We start from the raw sequence: 21,629 nt of genomic DNA on the forward strand, positions 1-21,629 counted from the left end.
GACAATGACGCCATATGTCGGCAATGCGCGCTGACGTCAGCTGCCAGCCTCCGATTGGCTGGCAGCTTTAACCATTGTAGTGCGGGCCCGCACGAGCCCACAAGGCAAACTGAACCTGCCTCTCAGACGCAGCTTCAGTTACCGAGAAGCCGCCTGCCGCTGGGGCCCGGGCCCGATGAACAGAACAGACGGGGCCCGATGCGGCCCCCTCTGCCACCGGGCCCCATACGCCAGTCAGGGCAGTAATTCCCTGATGGTGGCCCTGGGGTCGGGTAAGGCTACTTTCACACTAGCGTCGGTATGGGGCCGTCGCCATTCGTCGGCCTGACGTACCGATGCACGTTGTGAAATAAAAGCACAACGAGGGCAGCGGATGCAGTTTTTCAACGCATCCGCTGCCCCATTGTAATGTCCGGGGAGGAGGGGCGGAGTTCCGGCTGCGCATGCGCGGTCGGAAATGGCGGACACGACGCACAAAAAAAGTTACATGGAACGTTTTCTTGTGCCGACGGTCTGCCAAAACACGACGCATCCATCTATGGAGTCTATGGGGAAAAAACACATCCTGCGGGCAACTTTGCTGGATGCATTTTTTCTCCAAAACGACGCATTGCGACGTACGTCGCACAACGCAAGTGTGAAAGTAGCCTAATGTGTAGAAGAAAATAAACAAACCGGAAGAAATTCTAAGACATTATTTACTGGAGGTCGTGCAAATATGTGGACAGTGAACAAGGAGACCTTATGGCTGACTAATACAAACCTTCATGGCCTTCAAATACTGACACGTTCTCTGTGCATTAATAATTGACAGTGTCCTTTGGATAGCAATACATAAAACTTCAGAATAACCTAAAAAACAACACATGGAGATATTGGGAAAATGTCAAAGAATGAAGAGAACTATGAAGTACAGGTGGCCCTATAGAGTTCAAGTCCTCTTTTTCTCTGAAGAGACAATTTGTATAACAAACTATGAAATAGTGTCAAGTTCCTATATGTTTATTAGATAAACAATAAAACAATATTTATGCTAAAAGGATTAAAATACAACAGTAAGAGCCTCACTGCAAGGGACACGGTGTATACCCGATTTAGAATAGATCAAAATCAAGACCAAAACAAGCAAACATAAGAGATATATGAAGAAAAATCAATAATAAAGCTAGTGCAAAAAGATTATGTATGCAAATAAACAGTGATATGGGTATTAGTACTTCCAATAACAGAGGCACTGCTGATGAGAATATGTCAGGCACTGTGTCCCTTCAAATAAATAATTTTTTTTCTCTAATAAACTTGTATGAACTTGAGACTACTTCATAGTTCTCTTCTTTGTTTGCGATTTTACCCATTTCTCAATGTGTTGTTTTTTAAATGCTCTGTGCATGCAGACTCTGATGGAGCTTGCCAAAATTCTTTTTCTTCCAACTATAAAATTGGAATCATATGATGGAACAATCATTTTACTATTCACTGTTATGGGCGTTGTATTTTGGCTTAGTACAACGCTGGAGCATGAGCTACAAAGAAGGGTATGTTAGCATACAATAAAGTAGTTGTCCTTTTTTTCCCAAACTAGACTGCATAAGATCCTATTTAGACTGTCTAATGTGACATTGTAACCTACAAGAGAATCTTTTTACAATATTGCGCAACCTCTCTCTATATCTACCTAGATATTAGATACCACTCTGAGCTATTCTCAAACTTTATTTTTGTGAAAAAACATAATCTGCTACTGCACTTGGGCAGTATGAAAGCGGTAAGAAAAAGAGTTTGGCATCTAGGCCGGCAGAATAGCGGGTCTGAGGGTGGACAGCAGTCAGGGCATGTTCCATACAGTCTGTGACCAGGTGAAGCTTCGGACTGGTACTTGACAGGCTTTTCTCAAATGTCTTGCAAACTGTGTGAACAAACAGTAAGTTTAGTAGCGAGTCAGTTGCTCTAATGACAGTCATGTACCTTCATCAAAAATATTGCTTTTTACACATGATGGTCATATGTGGGAAATCTCTTTAATCTCAACTTGTATCTTGTGATTTGATCAAGCAAAACTAGACAGAAACAATCATATCACACAGAGAAAACAAATTTCAAATCGATGTTCCATTTTGAAAAAATATATATTTTTCGTTACTAGACGAAAATTAGGCTAGTAAAAAGTCTATAGTCTGAATTTTTGCAACCAATTTGCCTCTTATCAGCATACACTATATGGACAAAAGTATTGGCAACCTACAATATTACACTTACTAGAGTTTTTAGCACATCCTATGGTTATAGCCATAGGCATTAATGTTGAGTTGTTCTCCCTCCTGGAAAAGATTTCTACAAGATTTTGAAATGTATTAGTAGAATTCATACAGAAAAGCATGTGTGAGGTCAAAGACTGATATTTTCATGACTAGGCTTGCTTTGTCGCAACTTGAAGCTCATGGGCCTCAATGCAAATGCTCCAACGAGGTCCAAAATTATTGCAAGTTTTTATTAGTATTGGTCTTTTTATATAGGCCAAAGGGGTTTATCGGGCCCCTTAGGCTGGTTTCACATTTGCGTCTGTGAACGCAGCGTTTCATCCGCATACATCCGCATGTGTACAGTTTACATATCTTCAACATTGTGTATGCGGTGACATGTGTTTGCATGCGTTTGTGTACATATGTGTTTTTGCGCGGTGTGCGGCAGGGCACGGCGAACGCAACATGTTGCATTTTTGGAAGCAATAAAAATCACTCAAAAATGCACAGGCAGCATGGTCATTGCAGGCTTTAGGCTTTCTTGAAGAGATGAGTTTTCAGGCTCCTTCTGAAGGATCCGAATGTGGTGGATAAGTTGATGTGTTGAGGCACACAATTCCAGAGGATGGAGGATATTCAGGAGAAGTCTTGGAGGCGATTGGGTGAGGAATGGAGGAGAGAAGGAGGTCTTGGGAGGATCAAATCATCATGAACAATCAGCTTGCCAAGCATGTATGTTCACTTCATTTTGAAGGGGTAAATAAGAAGTTGACCAACAAGAAAGAACCTATGTTTTCCTCACATTACCACCAGGAAAAAGTAGGGAGGTCACCACATGTTATGTCTTATCCTCATACTGTACATTAGATCAAAACATATAGAAACCACCGGAGACTAGACGGAGGTGGACATGACTTGGGGATGGGTGGACCGAGAACTCTTGCAGCTTTTGTTTGTAATGTGGTGTAGATTTTAAACAAGAGTGTTGTTGCTTTAAGAGGAAGGAGTTTAGATGTTTGTGCCTGGTGTATTACTGTGAGGAGGGTGGGGCTTATATAGGGGAGGCAACTCTGGCTCTCCCTCTTTCTCTCACAGGATGGACAGGAGGAAACATTACCCGCCCTCCTGCCCTGTTTATAATCTCTGTCCTAAAACTTTTTAATTATTGCTTGTATAATGATAGATGCTTTATTGTATTTTTGAATTTGTCATTGTATATCTTGTACCAGGTTCAATTGTATATTGGCTATAAAGAGTTATTATTTGTGGTAACCTTCTAAGCCCAAGGGAAGGGCAATCCTTAAGCCATGGTTCCCTGGAGGTTTCCTCCACAGGGGTTTTTTCCTCTCCTGAGCGCTGTAGGATGACTCTTTGTGAGTCGGAGGTTTGCCAAGTTTAGTCCCATTAATGCTTTTGCAGAGACTTCTAGTTTTTAAGTTTACAAAAATGATTTAATTATAAAAAAAAAAAAAAAAAAAAAGAAAAGTGGCAAATGAGACTTGGAATTTATAACCCGTCACGGCTTTGTGGTTTAGGAGTCAGGTGGAAGTTGCAGACAAGTTAAGGTGGACTCATTTTAACTAATAGAGGATGTAAAACCTCATGGTGGTGAGCAGGCTCAGCTTTGGTGGCCAGCCTCAAGGACGTTGTAATGGTAACATCAATCAGGGGCGGGCACAGTGGTTAAGCACAGGAGTGAGGATAATAGGGTCATTGGTGCCCTGAAAGTTAACTGGCTCTGCTTGAATGGCAAGCCAGTGCGTGCCGCCCCTTTATGGCTGTCTGTCCTGGTGCTGTATGTCAGACAGCTGGGGATATCGCAGTACTTGTGAATCCCAATGTACTAGCACTCCACCTGACTCCTACTGTGATTATTTAATCCTGTGATTTGAATAAAAGCTGTGGCCATTTTGACAACCAAAATAATGTGTTTTGTGTATTTATTTTAGTACCTAGGTTTACAGTAGTTATGGTGGTTTTAAGATGGAGTGGGGTCCATCCCATATCCAAAAGTCATGAGTCTGCTGAAGTTTTTGAATTTGTCCACCCTTATTTTAATGACTTTGTTTCTTGTAAATGCAGAATATCCTGACACTTAGCTATTGTCAATTGTTTACTCTCATAATTTCTAGGTATGATGTTCACTTAAATTAGTACTTACATTTTTCAAAGAATTGCTGGCCATAGGCACTACGGACTTCTTCCGGAGCCTTCTCCCAAAGAGACTGGAATGTTCTTATAAGTGTTTCTGGATCACTTATTAATGTTTTGAAGTAACCAGGCTCTATTATACTGACTTTTACACCAAATCTGATGATTTCACGTCTGTAAAAGGTAAAGAATATATAAAGTGTCAGGAAAGAATATTCCATTAGGGTTGAGCGACTTTCATTTTTTTAAGATCGAGTAGGGTTTTGGGAAACCCGATTTTGTCCAGAGTCGAGTCGAGTGCAGTCGGCCGATTATCGCTAAAAGTCGGGGATCGACCGAAACACGAAACCCAATGCAAGTCAATGGGGAAGCATAGTCGGCAGTGAGTGGAGGCCAGGAAAACACCTACAGTGCCCATTTTAATGCCAAAAACATCCATTCTTGTTTCTGAAGCTTGCCAATCTTAATTAACTGTATAATAATAGTTGGGCATAGGGAATTGGGGGAAAGTTGTGGGGGGAGTAGGGCTGGCTCAAGTTTTTCGTGGGCCCAGGAAATGCGGACTACGTCACGGCGGTGTTGCAGGGAAAGGTAAGTATTTAAACGTTGCAAGTGCTGTGATCCTGAGCAAGCAGGGGGGGGCCCACTCGTTCGCATTGGCACTGGCACAGGGCCCCTCAAAGTACGGCGGTGTGTTTGCATGGCGGGGGCGCCTCCCACCAGCAGCGACACTTTTGCGTACTCTGAGGGGCCCTGTGCCAGTGACGTCGCCAACGAGTATGCCCCCCCACCTGATGAAGGAACCTGCACTTTCATCTGCACCTTCCTCTTTGTCCCTGTGTAAGGTGGTATAACATGCGGGAAGGGGAACCTTACTTTCAGCAGGGTCAGATTCTGGCTGTGTAGAGTACAAGGGGAATGTAGTGGTCTAGGTCAATGTACCAGCAGACTCATTTAGCAGTGGCTGGGCAATGGGCAGGATGAGGAGGAAACAGATATAGGGCCAAAGAATAAAGTAGGCTAAATGCAGTTCAAAATTGGTAACAGGACTAAACAGGCGGCATTGCTTTGTTCAGTGGAGTAGCAAACCCAAGAGCAGCAGACACTGTTTCAAGGGCCTAACCACACTAGTAGGCCAAATGCAGTTTAATATCTGATAGTATAGGGCGAAAGCCAGAATGTGGAAGCTCAGCTTTGTTCAGTTGAGGACAACACCAGGGAGGGGCAGACACCTTTAGTAGGCCGGAAAAGCCTATTGCATTTTTTAAAATGGTAATTTGGAGCAGAAGGTTGAAGCTCAGCTTTATTTAGTTGAGGGCAACACCAGGGAGGGGCAGAAGCCGTTAGTAGGCCCTAACCACCATTTTGTTTTTTAAAAACCACTTAATGAGAGCCGGAAGGTTGAAGCTCAGCTTTATTCAGTTGAGGACAACACCAGGCAGGGGCACACAGACAGACACCTTTAGTAGGCCGGAAAAGCCTATTGCATTTTTTAAAATGGTAATTTGGAGCAGAAGGTTGAAGCTCAGCTTTATTTAGTTGAGGACAACACCAGGCAGGGGCACACAGACAGACACCTTTAGTAGGCCGGAAAAGCCTATTGCATTTTTTAAAATGGTAATTTGGAGCAGAAGGTTGAAGCTCAGCTTTATTTAGTTGAGGACAACACCAGGCAGGGGCACACAGACAGACACCTTTAGTAGGCCGGAAAAGCCTATTGCATTTTTTAAAATGGTAATTTGGAGCAGAAGGTTGAAGCTCAGCTTTATTTAGTTGAGGACAACACCAGGCAGGGGCACACAGACAGACACCTTTAGTAGGCCGGAAAAGCCTATTGCATTTTTTAAAATGGTAATTTGGAGCAGAAGGTTGAAGCTCAGCTTTATTCAGTTGAGGACAACACCAGGCAGGGGCACACAGACAGACACCTTTAGTAGGCCGGAAAAGCCTATTGCATTTTTTAAAATGGTAATTTGGAGCAGAAGGTTGAAGCTCAGCTTTATTTAGTTGAGGGCAACACCAGGGAGGGGCAGAAGCCGTTAGTAGGCCCTAACCAAAGTTGAAGGCCAAATGCAGTTTAATTTCTGATACTATAGTCCGAAAGCCAGAAGGTGGAAGCTCCGATTTAGACAGTGGAGGACAATTTGAATTAGGGACTGCAGACAGACTTAGTAGGCTGTCCCCTGTGGACCATGCATCCAACACATTAACCCATTGCGCCGTAATGGACACGTAATCTTCCGTGGCCATGCCTACAGGTCCATGCGCCTGTTGTCAGGTGCACCTTTGTACTCACAGATTGCCAGAGTGCATGGAAAATGCGGTCTTCTACATGCTGGTGGAGGGTTGGGATGGCTTTTCTCGCAAAAGAAGTGTCGACTGGTTAGCTTGTAGCGTGGTACAGCGTAGTCCATCATGGCCTTATTAATAGTAAATAAAATATATAACTAGGCTCTATGAACTTTTAAATAGGTTCCAGGGGTACACGGGCAGCATTGGTGTGGTCAGTGGAGGAGTATTGCAAGTAGGGGCTGCAGACAGGCTATCAAAGGCCTAAAATACCAAACAGTAGGCACTCATGGCAGTTTTACATCGGTTACATGGATACACAGGCAGGCACTCCAGGCAGCATTGTGGTCAGTGGAGGAGTATTGCAAGTAGGGGCCGCAGACAGGCTATCAAAGGCCTAAAATAACAAACAGTAGGCAGTCATGGCAGTTTTACATCGGTTACATGGATACACAGGCAGGCACTCCAGGCAGCATTGTGGTCAGTGGAGGAGTATTGCAAGTAGGGGCCGCAGACAGGCTATCAAAGGCCTAAAATAACAAACAGTAGGCAGTCATGGCAGTTTTACATCGGTTACATGGATACACAGGCAGGCACTCCAGGCAGCATTGTGGTCAGTGGAGGAGTATTGCAAGTAGGGGCCGCAGACAGGCTATCAAAGGCCTAAAATAACAAACAATAGGCTCATTGCAGTTTTACAGCGGTTACATGGATACACAGGCAGCTAGGTGGTGAGTGGAGGAGTATTTAAAGTAAGGACCGCAGACAGGCTATCAAAGGCCTAACATAACAAACAATAGGCTCATGGCAGTTTTACAGCGGTTACATGGATAGACGGGCAGGCAGCTTGTTGGTGAGTGGAGGAGTATTTAAAGTAGGGACCGCAGACAGGCTATCAAAGGCCTAACATAACAAACAATAGGCTCATGGCAGTTTTACAGCGGTTACATGGATACACGGGCAGGCAGCTTGGTGGTGAGTGGAGGAGTATTTAAAGTAGGGACCGCAGACAGGCTTCAAAGGCCTAACATAAGAAAATGGGATGGCTGTAGGCACTTTATAATTGGTTCCAGGGGTACACAGGCAGCAGTGGTCTGGTCAGTGGAGGACTAGTGGAAGGAGGGACCGCAGACAGGCTTCAAAGGCCTAACATAAAAAAATGGGCTGGCTGTAGGCACTTTATAATTGGTTCCAGGGGTACACGGGCAGCAGTGGTCTGGTCAGTGGAGGACTAGTGGAAGGAGGGACCGCAGACAGGCTTCAAAGGCCTAACATAAAAAAATGGGCTGGCTGTAGGCACTTTATAATTGGTTCCAGGGGTACACGGGCAGCAGTGGTCTGGTCAGTGGAGGACTAGTGGAAGGAGGGACCGCAGACAGGCTTCAAAGGCCTAACATAAAAAAATGGGCTGGCTGTAGGCACTTTATAATTGGTTCCAGGGGTACACGGGCAGCAGTGGTCTGGTCAGTGGAGGACTAGTGGAAGGAGGGACCGCAGACAGGCTTCAAAGGCCTAACATAAAAAAATGGGCTGGCTGTAGGCACTTTATAATTGGTTCCAGGGGTACACGGGCAGCAGTGGTCTGGTCAGTGGAGGACTAGTGGAAGGAGGGACCGCAGACAGGCTTCAAAGGCCTAAAATAACAAACAATAGGCTCATGGCAGTTTTACAGCGGTTACATGGATACACGGGCAGGCAGCTTGGTGGTGAGTGGAGGAGTATTTAAAGTAGGGACCGCAGACAGGCTTCAAAGGCCTAACATAAGAAAATGGGCTGGCTGTAGGCACTTTATAATTGGTTCCAGGGGTACACGGGCAGCAGTGGTCTGGCCAGTGGAGGACTAGTGGAAGGAGGGACCGCAGACAGGCTTCAAAGGCCTAACATAAAAAAATGGGCTGGCTGTAGGCACTTTATAATTGGTTCCAGGGGTACACGGGCAGCAGTGGTCTGGTCAGTGGAGGACTAGTGGAAGGAGGGACCGCAGACAGGCTTCAAAGGCCTAAAATAACAAACAATAGGCTCATGGCAGTTTTACAGCGGTTACATGGATACACGGGCAGCTTGGTGGTGAGTGGAGGAGTAGTGCAAGGAGTGTCTGTCCCAGTACTCCCAAAATATAAATAGATGTTAATGTCTCGCAAAACAACCAAAACAAAAAAAAAGGTGGCATACTTAGGTACAGGGGTGGGCTCATCTGCTGAGTTTCTGACATAGTAATTTGGCAGTAACTATTTAATGGTGCCAATATAGGACACAGACACAGACTACTTTAAGTTGCATCATAGATGTCTACAAATTTGTATTGTCAGTGCCAGACATTGAATGATGTCAGCGAATAGACTAAAGATTGGTGGAGCTGTGCGACATAATTTTGCATGTGGTAGAGCACATTTTGAGCTGGGGTAGGGGGGAACTCTCTAGAGGCCGGCGGGACCGCCCCAGGGCCCCTCATGTTACAACGGTGTGTCTGACGTTGGGTGCGCACCACCACCGCCAGAGACACTACATTGTACTATGAGGGACCCAGTAGCAATGCCGTCAACCAAAAGCGAGCACACCCACCTCTTCAGACAAACAGCAGTCTCACGGGTGCTTGCGCCAAGTCGCGATACCACGGCCCCGTGTGGGGAGTTTGGCCATTTAGGGAGGTGTAAACATGTCGTATGCTGTACAATCAGCTGCAGCAAATTAGACATTAGAAAAGTAATTCACAGGCAAGAGCCTTTCATAGGAAAGCTAGGTGTCGGCCGGGCAAGGTGGGGCAAAAGATTTCGAAATCCAGTTGTGGTTCATTTTAATGAATGTTAGATCGTCAACATTTTGGGTAGCCAGACGAGTCCTTTTTTCGGTTAATATTGAACCTGCAGCACTGAATACTCTTTCTGATAGGACACTTGCTGCCGGGCAAGCAAGCTCCTGCAATGCATATTCTGCCAATTCTGGCCAGGTGTCTAATTTGGAGGCCCAGTAATCAAATGGGAATGACGGTTGAGGGAGAACATCGATAAGGGATGAAAAATAGTTAGTAACCATACTGGACAAATGTTGTCTCCTGTCACTTTCAATTGATGCAGCAGTACCTGTCCTGTCTGCGGTCATAGCAAAATCACTCCACAACCTGGTCAGAAAACCCCTCTGTCCAACGCCACTTCTGATGTGTGCACCCCTAACACTCCTAGTCTGCTGCCCCCTGGAGCTCGTGTGAGAACGATCACGTGCGCTGTGTGCTGGGAATGCCTGAAGCAAACGGTCAACAAGAGTTGATTGTTTGGTTGCTAATATTAGTTCCAAGTTCTCATGTGGCATAATATTTTGCAATTTGCCTTTATAGCGTGGATCAAGGAGGCAGGCCAACCAGTAATCGTCATCGTTCATCATTTTCGTAATGCGTGTGTCCCTTTTTAGGATACGTAAGGCATAATCCGCCATGTGGGCCAAAGTTCCAGTTGTCAAATCTCCGGTTGTGATTGGTTGAGGGGCAGTTGCAGGCAAATCTACGTCACTTGTGTCCCTCAAAAAACCAGAACCCGGCCGTGACACGCAACCAATTTCCTGTGCCCCCGGGAAAGGTTCGGCATTAAAAATATACTCATCCCCATCATCCTCCTCGTCCTCCACCTCCTCTTCGCCCGCTACCTCGTCCTGTACACTGCCCTGACCAGACAATGGCTGACTGTCATCAAGGCTTTCCTCTTCCTCTGGTGCAGACGCCTGCTCCTTTATGTGCGTCAAACTTTGCATCAGCAGACGCATTAGGGGGATGCTCATGCTTATTACGGCGTTGTCTGCACTAACCAGCCGTGTGCATTCCTCAAAACACTGAAGGACTTGACACATGTCTTGTATCTTAGACCACTGCACACCTGACAACTCCATGTCTGCCATCCTACTGCCTGCCCGTGTATCCTCCCACAAATAAATAACAGCACGCCTCTGTTCGCACAGTCTCTGAAGCATGTGCAGTGTTGAGTTCCACCTTGTTGCAACGTCTATGATTAGGCGATGCTGGGGAAGGTTCAAAGACCGCTGATAGGTCTGCATACGGCTGGCGTGTACAGGCGAACGTCGGATATGTGAGCAAAGTGCACGCACTTTGAGGAGCAGGTCGGAGAACCCAGGATAAGTTTTCAATAAGCACTGCACCACCAGGTTTAAGGTGTGAGCCAGGCAAGGAATGTGTTTCAGTTGGGAAAGGGAGATGGCAGCCATGAAATTCCTTCCGTTATCACTCACTACCTTGCCTGCCTCAAGATCTACTGTGCCCAGCCACGACTGCGTTTCTTGTTGCAAGAACTCGGACAGAACTTCCGCGGTGTGTCTGTTGTCGCCCAAGCACTTCATAGCCAATACAGCCTGCTGACGCTTGGCAGTAGCTGGCCCATAATGGGACAACTGGTGTGCAACAGTGTCATCTGCCGATGGAGTGGTTGGCAGACTGCGTTCTGTGGAAGAGCTGTAGCTTCTGCAGGAGGACGAGGAGGAGGAGGAGGAGGGGGTGCGAACGCCTACAGCCAACTGTTTCCTAGACCGTGGGCTAGGCACAACTGTCCCTAAATTGATGTCGCCTGTGGACCCTGCATCCACCACATTCACCCAGTGTGCCGTGATGGACACATAACGTCCCTGGCCATGCCTACTGGTCCATGCATCTGTAGTCAGGTGCACCTTTGTACTCACAGATTGCCTGAGTGCATGGACGATGCGCTGTTTAACATGCTGGTGCAGGGCTGGGATGGCTTTTCTGGAAAAAAAGTGTCGACTGGGTAGCTCGTATCGTGGTTCAGCGTACTCCATCAGGGCTTTGAAAGCTTCGCTTTCAACTAACCGGTAGGGCATCATCTCTAACGAGATTAGTCTAGCTATGTGGGCGTTAAAACACTGTGTACGCGGATGCGAGGATAAGTACTTCCTTTTTCTAACCAGAGTCTCATGTAGGGTGAGCTGGACTGGAGAGCTGGAGATCGTGGAACTTTCGGGTGTGCCGGTGTACATGGCAGACTGAGAGACGGTTGGAGACGGTATTGTTTCCGCCGGTGCCCTAGATGCAATATTTCCTCCTACAAAACTGGTGATTCCCTGACCCTGACTGCTTTTGGCTGGCAAAGAAACCTGCACAGATACTGCCGGTGGTGCGGAAAATGGTGGCCTTACAGTGACGGAAGGGATGTTGCGTTGCTGACTAGCTTCATTGGCCGAGGGTGCTACAACCTTGAGGGACGTTTGGTAGTTAGTCCAGGCTTGAAAATGCATGGTGGTTAAGTGTCTATGCATGCAACTAGTATTTAGACTTTTCAGATTCTGACCTCTGCTTAAGCTAGTTGAACATTTTTGACAGCTGACTTTGCGCTGATCAGTTGGATGTTGTTTAAAAAAATGCCAGACTGCACTCTTCCTAGACTCGGATCCCTTTTCAGGGATTGCAGACTGAGCTTTAACCGGATGGCAACGCTGTGCTCCAACAGGTTTTGGCTTTGACACGCGTTTTGGGCCAGATACGGGCCCGGCAGATGGAACCTGTTGCGATGTTGATGCCTGCTGCGGCCCCTCCTCCACCTCCGCTTCTGAACTACTGCCGCCTGCACCCTGTTCCCCCAATGGCTGCCAATCGGGGTCAATAACTGGGTCATCTATTACCTCCTCTTCGAGCTCGTGTGCAACTTCGTCTGTGTCACTGTGTCGGTCGGTGGTATAGCGTTCGTGGCGGGGCAACATAGTCTCATCAGGGTCTGATTGTGGATCTGTACCCTGAGAGGGCAATGTGGTGGTCTGAGTCAAAGGAACAGCATAGTACTCTGGCTGTGGCTGTGCATCAGTGCACTCCATGTCAGAATATACTTGTAATGGGCATGGCCTGTTAAATGTTTCACTTTCTAAGCCAGGGACGGTATGTGTAAAGAGCTCCATGGAGTGACCCGTTGTGTCGCCTGCTGCATCCTTCTCTCTTGTTGTAGTTTTTGCTGAGGAGGACAAGGAAGCGACTTGTCCCTGACCGTGAACATCCACAAGCGACGCGCTGCTTTTACATTTACCAGTTTCGGAAGAGGAGGCAAAAGAGCTAGAGGTTGAGTCTGCAATGTAAGCCAAAACTTGCTGTTGCTGCTCCGCCTTTAAAAGCGGTTTTCCTACTCCCAGAAAAGAGAGCGTTCGAGGCCTTGTGTAGCCTGACGACGAAACTGGCTCCACAGCTCCAGACTTAGGTGGAATATTTTTATCCCCACGACCACCTGATGCTCCACTACCACTACCATCATTACCAGCTGACAATGAACGCCCACGACGACCTCTTGCACCAGACTTCCTCATTGTTTTAAAATCTTAACCAAAGTAACTTTATTTGTTGCTGTCAAACAACTTACACGGTGAGCTATAACTTCAGTATGATTTCAATATCCCTTAACAGGTTGGTGAGACCACAAGGAAAATCAGGCACAATGTTACACACTCTGTTTTCTGTGGCACAAAATCACAGAGATGACACACACGCAGGACTGTCACTCAAGCACTAATGTCAATATTAATCTCCCACCTAATTTATTTTTTTTTTTTCTCAGGGAGACTTTAGAAACCAAATAATATAAAAAAAAAAAAAAAAAAAAAAAGGCTTTCTATGGCCCACAATTAGAGAGAGAGAGGTGGCACACCCAGGAGTCAAGACTGGCGCACAAGCTGAAAGGGCAATATTACTCTCCCACTGTTTTTTTAAGTTTTTTTTTATTTCAGGGAGACTTTAGAAACCAAATAATATTAAAAAAACCAAAAAAAAAAATAGCCTTTCTATGGCCCACTGAATGAGAGAGAGAGGTGGCACACCCAGGAGTCAAGACTGGCACACAAGCTGAAAGGGCAATATTACTCTCCCACTGTTTTTTTAGTTTTTTTTTTTTTTTTCAGGGAGACTTTAGAAACCAAATAATATTAAAAAAAAAAAATAAATAAATAGGCTTTCTATAGCCCACTGAATGAGAGATAGCACACACAGCAGTGGCACACAAGCCCTGACTGAGGCCAATATTTTTCTCCCACTGATTGATGTAGTGTTTTTGTGTTGAGGTAGAATTTAGAACACAAATCACGGAAAAAATAAATAGGCTTTCTATGGCCCACTCAGTGAGAGATGGCACACACAGGGATGGCACTGTAGCAGAAATGCCAATCTTAATCTCCCACAAAAAAAACAAAAAAAAAACAGGGACTGTCCTACAATTACTATCTCCCTGCAGTAATCTAAGCCAGGTATGGCAGGCAGCAATAGGAGTGGACTGATGCACAAATTAAATAAAAAGTGTGGACAAACAAAAAAGATAGCTGTGCAGAAAGGAAGGAACAAGAGGATATGTGCTTTGAAAAAAGCAGTTGGTTTCCACAGTGGCGTACACACAGCAATACAGCTATCACGGAGCCTTCTAGGGCAGCCCAATGAGCTACAGCGCTGAGGGAAAAAAAAAAAAAAAATAGCTTCCACAGTCCCTGCACACCGAAGGTGGTGTTGGACAGTGGAAATCGCTGCAGCACAAGCGGTTTGGTGGTTAGTGGACCCTGCCTAACGCTCTCCCTGCTTCTGACGAAGCGGCAGCAACCTGTCCCTAAGCTCAGATCAGCAGCAGTAAGATGGCGGTCGGCGGGAACGCCCCTTTATAGCCCCTGTGACGCCGCAGACAGCAAGCCAATCACTGCAATGCCCTTCTCTAAGATGGTGGGGACCAGGATCTATGTCATCACGCTGCCCACACTCTGCGTTCACCTTCATTGGCTGAGAAATGGCGCTTTTCGCGTCATTGAAACGCGACTTTGGCGCGAAAGTCGCGTACCGCATGGCCGACAAGCACAGGGGTCGGATCGGGTTTCATGAGACGCCGACTTAGCCAAAAGTCGGCGACTTTTGAAAATGATCGACCCGTTTCGCTCAACCCTATATTCCATACTTAAATTGCAAATCTCAGGACATTCAGGACATTTGCCCCTCTCTGTTTCAAATGCGAAACCGACAAACACACAGAAACACATATTTTTAATTTAAACTAGCAGTTGAAGAATATTTCAAAACTTCTACAACAAAAGATTTTTTTTGCTCTTTTCATTGTGTAATTCTATGCGGTGTTACAGATTTATGATAAAAAACAAGTACTAAATTATGAGAATTCGTGAACTTTTGAATACTCTTTTGGGCACTGCTTTCATGTTTAGTTGTAAATTGTATCCTTTTGTAATATATCCAGTATTAAAATAAAACATGAATAAGTTACACACAGAGCCATAACAGATTGTTTTTTATTTTGTATCAGTAATTATTCTGTTTGCAATACTTCGATTTTTAATATTGGTGTCTCGGAACATCTCTAATATTCTGGGCAAGTCCAGTGCTTAAAAAACAGATCCGTTAATGGATGAAAAATCAGATTACTATTCGTAATGATCGCTTCCCAAATACCCCAATGTAAAAAAAGCAGAAACAAACCTAGTTGTTATCTGAATTTTGTGATGGACAAAAAGTTGTGTAGATTTGACTTCTGCATCAAGGCACAAAAAGGGCATTATTACAGTGTGGAGGCAGAGAGGGGGCACTAAAACTGTGCGGAGGGAGAAGGAGCACAAAGTATATCTTTAGAAACCTTAGCAGGGCCACTGGGGCCTATACATCCAAGCAACAACCTTGTGGTTATGGGGAGGTGGGGGTTAGGTCAATATGTTGCCATGAGAGCCATAGGATTTTAGTGACGCTCCTGCTTGTAAAATAGGCTGCATAGACTTTGAATACCTTGACCTATTGTAACTCTCTACTAATCGGCCTCCCTCTTACCAAACTCTCCCCGCTCCAATCTGTCCTGAATGCTGCAGCCAGGATCATATTCCTCACCAACCGTTACACCGATGCCTCTACATTGTGCCAGTCATTACACTGGCTACCCATCCACTCCAGAATCCAGTACAAAACTACTACACTCATCCACAAAGCACTCCATGGCTCAGCACCACCCTACATCTCCTCTCTGGTCTCAGTCTACCATCCTACCCGTGCCCTCCGCTCCACTAATGACCTCAGGTTAGCATCCTCAATAATCAGAACCTCCCACTCCCGTCTCCAAGACTTTACACGTGCTGCGCCGATTCTTTGGAATGCGCTACCTAGGTTAATACGATTAATCCCCACCATTTTAAGCGTGCCCTAAAAACTAATTTATTCAGATTGGCCTACCGCCTCAACGCATTAACCTAACTATCCCTGTGTGGCCTATTAGAAAAAAAACCAAAACCATAATCAGGTTCCTCGCATCGTGTTCTCACACACTTTATGCAGTTAATAGCCCTCTGTGTCTGTACTGCTACATACTTAGGCAGTTAACTGGTTCATGCAGCTTTACATGAACACCCGAGCCTTACACTATGGCTGGTCCGAATAACTAAAGCAATTGTTACCATCCACCTCTCGTGTCTCCCCTTTTCCTCATAGATTGTGAGCTTGAAAGCAGGGCCCTCACTCCTCTTGGTATCTATTTTGAACTGTGATTTCTGTTATGCTGTAATGTCTATTGTCTGTACAAATCCCCTCTATAATTTGTAAAGCGCTGCGGAATATGTTGGCGCTATATAAATAAAAATTATTATTATTATTACCTATTATGTTACAATGTTTTGTGTATAAACCTCTGCTCTGATATGTAAGATTGAAGGAATTTTTTTCAAAATCATATTTGTCTCACAGTTACGAGAAAGTGGGTACTGCTGCCAGCTGCACGTCAAGACATCTGCAATCTTCAGGTTCTATTGTTTTTAAGAAATATATAGGACTTGGGAATACATGTACATGTGTAGTGCCTGGACTTTATAACTAATTTCTCTTTTTACATTTTGGGCTTGAACTCAGAATTTTGATCCACTCTGTTCTGTTTATTTGATAATTTCTAAGATATTTGCATGTAGACAGAAATGTAAGGTATATATAAAAATGTTGCACATATTGAACTCTGCTAGATTAGACTTTTGCCCACAAATATGAATTTTGTATGTATTTCGTAAACTTTGATGTAAAGTTGCATAATAGTGCCTTCACATCATAGTGCTAAGAGGCTTCATGCCAGAAGTCTACTTTCAGCCAGCCTGACACAGCAGATAGTCAGATTGGGGGAACATACAATGTTTTTGTTTTTTTTAAACACAAAGAGAGAAAAAACGTATGAAACGTTTTCTCTCCATTCTCTCCAAAATCTTCTGTAGAGGGAGACCCAATAAATAGGCTTCCCATTCCCATTTAGGTAAGTCAGCTCAAGTCCTCTTCTAAGGTCTGTATTGTGAATGAAGAGATGATCTTGTATTGTATTGGTTTTTGGCTTTTGAATGAAAGCAAGATTTTTTTTGTCTGCTTGTATTGAAAATGGTGAGGAATTTTATCTGTAAAGAATATTAGAAGGACGAAGAATTTTTCTCTAAGAAATTATTACATGTAATGTAATACTGTATGACTTTCTTTCCATACTTTTTTCAGTAATTTAAACAAAGCACAAATCACCAATAAAAAAATTAAAACATGTTAAAGGGGTTGTCCAACACTTTATACCCCTTCCTCCCAATCTGTCCTAACAGCTGCAGAGAAGCACAATTGCAATTGTTTTCTATTACATCAATTACATTACAGAAAACAGTGTAGAGTATAAAATTGTTTGGAAAAAGGCACCAGCTTACAAGTAGGAGATGAAATAAAAGAAAATTACAAATATGCTTGTCGGCAGATAGGGCAGGTTATAGTGTATGAACAACTGCTATACAATACTGTGTGTGAATTCACTAAATTAAATACAGATTAGAATATATACTGTATGTTGTCAGCCGCTCCTAAGACAGCCACAGGCGGCGTGAATTAGACGCTGACTGCGTTATTGCAGCCATGTATGTTTTACACTTTGCAAAACACGGACGGCAACATGGACAGAGTCTGGCAGTTTCCTACCGCTCTTCTCCCTTACACTGACTCATCTTATGTGTGTGTAAAAGGAGTGATCTGTTAGTCTAAGGGAGTGGCACATGGATTCTTGGACATAGTCCCTGGCTAACTTTCCAAAATATGTGCTCTCTGAAACATGGCAGTGTTTATGAGTAAAATATACAAGGCATAAATTAATCTCTTGATAGGTTCCTTTTAACCCTTTAGTGACAGCCAATTTGGTACAGTACTTAATGACCAGGCCAATTTTTACAATTCTGACCACTGTCACTTTATGAGATTATAGCTCTGGAACACTTCAACGGATCCCACTGATTCTGAGAATGTTTTTTCAGGGCATATTTTAATTCACATTAGTAGTAAAATTTCTTCGATATAACTTGTGTTTATTTATGAAAAAAATGGAAATTTGGCAAAAATGTTGAAAATTTAGCAATTTTCAAACGTTTAATTTTTATGCCCTTAAATCAGAGAGTGATGTCACACAAAATAGTTAATAAATAACATTTCCCACATGTCTACTTTACATCGGCACAATTTTGAAAACATAATTTTTTTGTTAGGCCGTTATAAGGGTTAAAAGTTGACCAGCGGTTTCTCATTTTTCCAACAAAATTTACAAAACCATTTTTTTAGGGACCATCTCACATTTGAAGTGAGTTTGGGGAGTGAATATAAGGGAAAATACCCAAAAGTGACACCATTATAAAAATTGCACCCCTCAAGGTGCGCAAAACCACAATCAAGAAGCACCTTCAGTTGCTTAACGAAAACTAAAGCAATGTGGAAGGAAAAAATGAACACTTTTTTCACAAAAAATTTACTTTGGATCCAAACTTTTTTATTTTCACAAGGGTATCAGTAGAAAATTGACCACAAAATTTGTTGTGCAATTTCTCCTGAGTACGCTGATACCCTGTATGTTGGGGAAAGCCACTGTTTTGGTGCATGGCAGGGCATAGAACGGAGGAAGCACCGTTTGACTTTTTGAACGCAAAATTGGCTGGAATCAATGGTGGCGCCATGTCGCATTTATAGACACCCTGATTTACCTAAATAGTGGAACCCCCAATTCTAACTTAACCCTAACCCCAACACACCCCAAATCCAAATCCCAACCCTAACCACAACCCTAACCGCAACACACCCTTATACCTAATCCCAACCCTAAGCATAATCCCAACCATAACCACAACCCTAACCCTAGCCCAGCTCTAACTTTAGCCCAACCCTAACTTTAGCCCAACCCTAACCCTAGCCCTAACCCTAGCCCCACCCTATCCCTAGCTTTAGCCCAACCCTAACCCTAGCTTTAGCCCAACCCTTACCCTAGCTTTAGCCCAGCCCTATCCTTAGCTTTAGCCCAACCCTAACTCTAGCTTTAGCCCAACCCTAACCCTAACTTTAGCCCAACTCACTTTAGCCCAACTCACTTTAGCCCATCTCACTTTAGCCCATCTCTAACCCTAATGAAAAATGGAATTAAATATATTTTATTTCATTTTTTTTAACCTAAGGGGGTGATAAGGAGGGGTTTATTTACTTTTTTTATTTTGATCGCTGTAATAGGGTCTATCACAGTGATCAAAATTAACCAATAGGAAAAATTTCCTATTGTTGCCGGGTGCCGGCCGGCAGATCTTGGCAGGCGCACTGCGCATGAGCCCGCCATTGTCTTCCTGGAAGAAGATGCCAGTGGCCCAGGGGACTTGACAGGGGGTTGCATGGACATTGGAGGTACCCGGGGGAATCAGTGGACCCCATTTCTCTCTCATCTAATGTACAATCACATCAGAGGAGAGAGAAATTGAATGGGAATCTGACTTTCTTTTTGCGGTCACCATTATTCCATTAATAACGGTGATCTCAACACTGGGGTTGGTAAAAACCGACCCAAATCATGTTCTCTGGGGTCTCAGCTACCCCCAATAGCTGACAATCTGGAGAATTTCCAACTCTGGGGGGCACTATGCACTTATTTCTCAATGTCGTTAAAAAGCAGTGCTGAGGCATAAATACCCTTAACCCCTTCCCGACCCATGACGCCACGTAGGCGTCATGAAAACCCGTGCCAATCCGACCCATGACGCCTATGTGGCGTCATGGAATGATCGCGTCCCTGCAGATCGGGTGAAGGGGTTAACTCCCATTTTACCCGATCTGCAGAGACAGGGGGAGTGGTACTTCAGCCCAGGGGGGGTGGCTTCACCCCCCCGTGGCTACGATCGCTCTGATTGGCTGTTGAAAGTGAAACTGCCAATCAGAGCGATTTGTAATATTTCACCTAAAAAACTGGTGAAATATTACAATCCAGCCATGGCCGATGCTGCAATATCATCGGCCATGGCTGGAAAACCTGAAATGACCCCCCCACCCCACCGATCGCCCCCCCAGTCCTCCGTTATGGGGTCCGGTCCCCTCCGTCCTGTGCTCCGCTCCCCCGTCCTCCTGCCCACTCCTCCCCTGCTCCTATGTCACCCCCCGGTGCTCCGACGCCCCCCCCCCGTGCCCCGATCTCCCCCCCTTATACTTACCGAGGCTCCCGGTGTCGGTCCGTCTCCTCGCTGGGCGCCGCCATCTTCCAAAATGGCGGGCGCATGCTCAGTGCGCCCGCCGAATCTGCCGGCCGGCAGATTCATTACAAGTACATTTTGATCGCTGTGGTAGGTTCTATCACAGCGATCAAAATAAAAAAATTAATAAATAACCCCCCCCCTTTATCACCCCATAGGTAGGGACAATAATAAAATAAAGAAAATATATTTTTTTTCTTTTTCCACTAGGGTTAGGGTTAGAACTAGGGTTAGGGTTAGAACTAGGGTTAGGGTTACGGGTAGGGTTAGGGTTAGGGGTAGGGTTAGGGTTACAGGTAGGGTTAGGGTTAGGGGTAGGGTTAGGGTTATGGCATGTGCGGATTTGGCTGCGGATCCGCAGCGGATTGGCCGCGGATCCGCAGCGGATTGGCCGTGGATCCGCAGCGGATTGGCCGCGGATCCGCAGCGGATTGGCCGCTGCGAATTCGTAGCAGTTTTCCATCAGGTTTACAGTACCGTGTACACCTATGGAAAACCAAATCCACTGTGCCCATGGTGCGGAAAATTCCGTGCAGAAACGCTGCATTGTATTTTCCGCAGCATGTCAATTCTTTGTGCGGATTCCGCAGCGTTTTACACCTTTTCCTCAATAGGAATCCGCAGGTGAAATCCGCACAAAAAAACACTGGAAATCTGCTGTAAATCCGCAGGTAAAACGCAGTGCCTTTTACCTGCAGATTTTTCAAAAATCGTGCGGAAAAATCTCACACGAATCCGCAACGTGGGCACATACCCTTAGGGTTAGGGTTGGAATTAGAGTTAGGGTTGGAATTAGGGCTGGGGTTGGAAATAGGGTTAAGATTAGGCTTGTGGTTAGGGTTACGGATAGGGTTAGGGGTGTGTTGGGGTTACAGTTGTGGTTAGGGTTGGGATTAGGGTTAGGGTTGGGATTAGGGTTAGGATTAGGGTTAGGGTTGGAATTAGGGTTACGGGTGTGTTGGGGTTAGGGTTGTGGTTAGGGGTGTGTTGGGGTTAGGGTTGGGATTAGGGTTATGGCTACAGTTGGGATTAGGATTAGGGGTGTGTTGGGGTTAGTGTTGAAGTTAGAATTGAGGGGTTTCCACTGTTTAGGCACATCAGGGGTCTCCAAACGCAACATTGATTCCAGCCAATCTTGCATTCAAAAAGTCAAATGGTGCTCCCTCCCTTCCAAGCCCCGACGTGCGCCCAAACAGTGGTTTACCCCCACATTTGGGGTACCAGCATACTCAGGACAAACTGGGCAACAACTGTTGGGGTCCAATTTCTCCTGTTACCCTTGCAAAAATAAAAAATTACTTGCTAAGACATAATTTTTGAGGAAAGAACAATTATTTTTTATTTTCACGGCTCTGCGTTATAAACTTCTGTGAAGCACTTGGGGGTTGAACGTGCTCATCACACATCTAGATAAGTTCCTTGGGGGGTCTAGTTTCCAAA

General features: G+C 45.0%; 1 protein-coding gene across 2 annotated transcripts in view; it reads right to left on the reverse strand.

The window, feature by feature from the left end:
* Positions 1 to 1,693: 1,693 nt before the first annotated feature.
* Positions 1,694 to 21,629, reverse strand: part of LOC143816817 (retinol dehydrogenase 7-like) — a 104,386-nt gene continuing 84,450 nt past the window's right edge. For both annotated transcript variants that reach the window (XM_077297679.1, XM_077297678.1), the window contains exons 4-5: positions 4,402 to 4,565; positions 1,694 to 1,906 (exon numbers count right to left, since the gene is read on the reverse strand). In XM_077297679.1, the coding sequence (XP_077153794.1) occupies positions 1,713 to 1,906; positions 4,402 to 4,565 (358 nt within the window). In that variant the 3' untranslated portion in view covers positions 1,694 to 1,712. The remainder of the gene's footprint in view (positions 1,907 to 4,401; positions 4,566 to 21,629) is intronic.

The sequence above is a fragment of the Ranitomeya variabilis genome, chromosome 3 (assembly GCF_051348905.1).
Source record: "Ranitomeya variabilis isolate aRanVar5 chromosome 3, aRanVar5.hap1, whole genome shotgun sequence".
NCBI lineage: Eukaryota > Metazoa > Chordata > Amphibia > Anura > Dendrobatidae > Ranitomeya > Ranitomeya variabilis.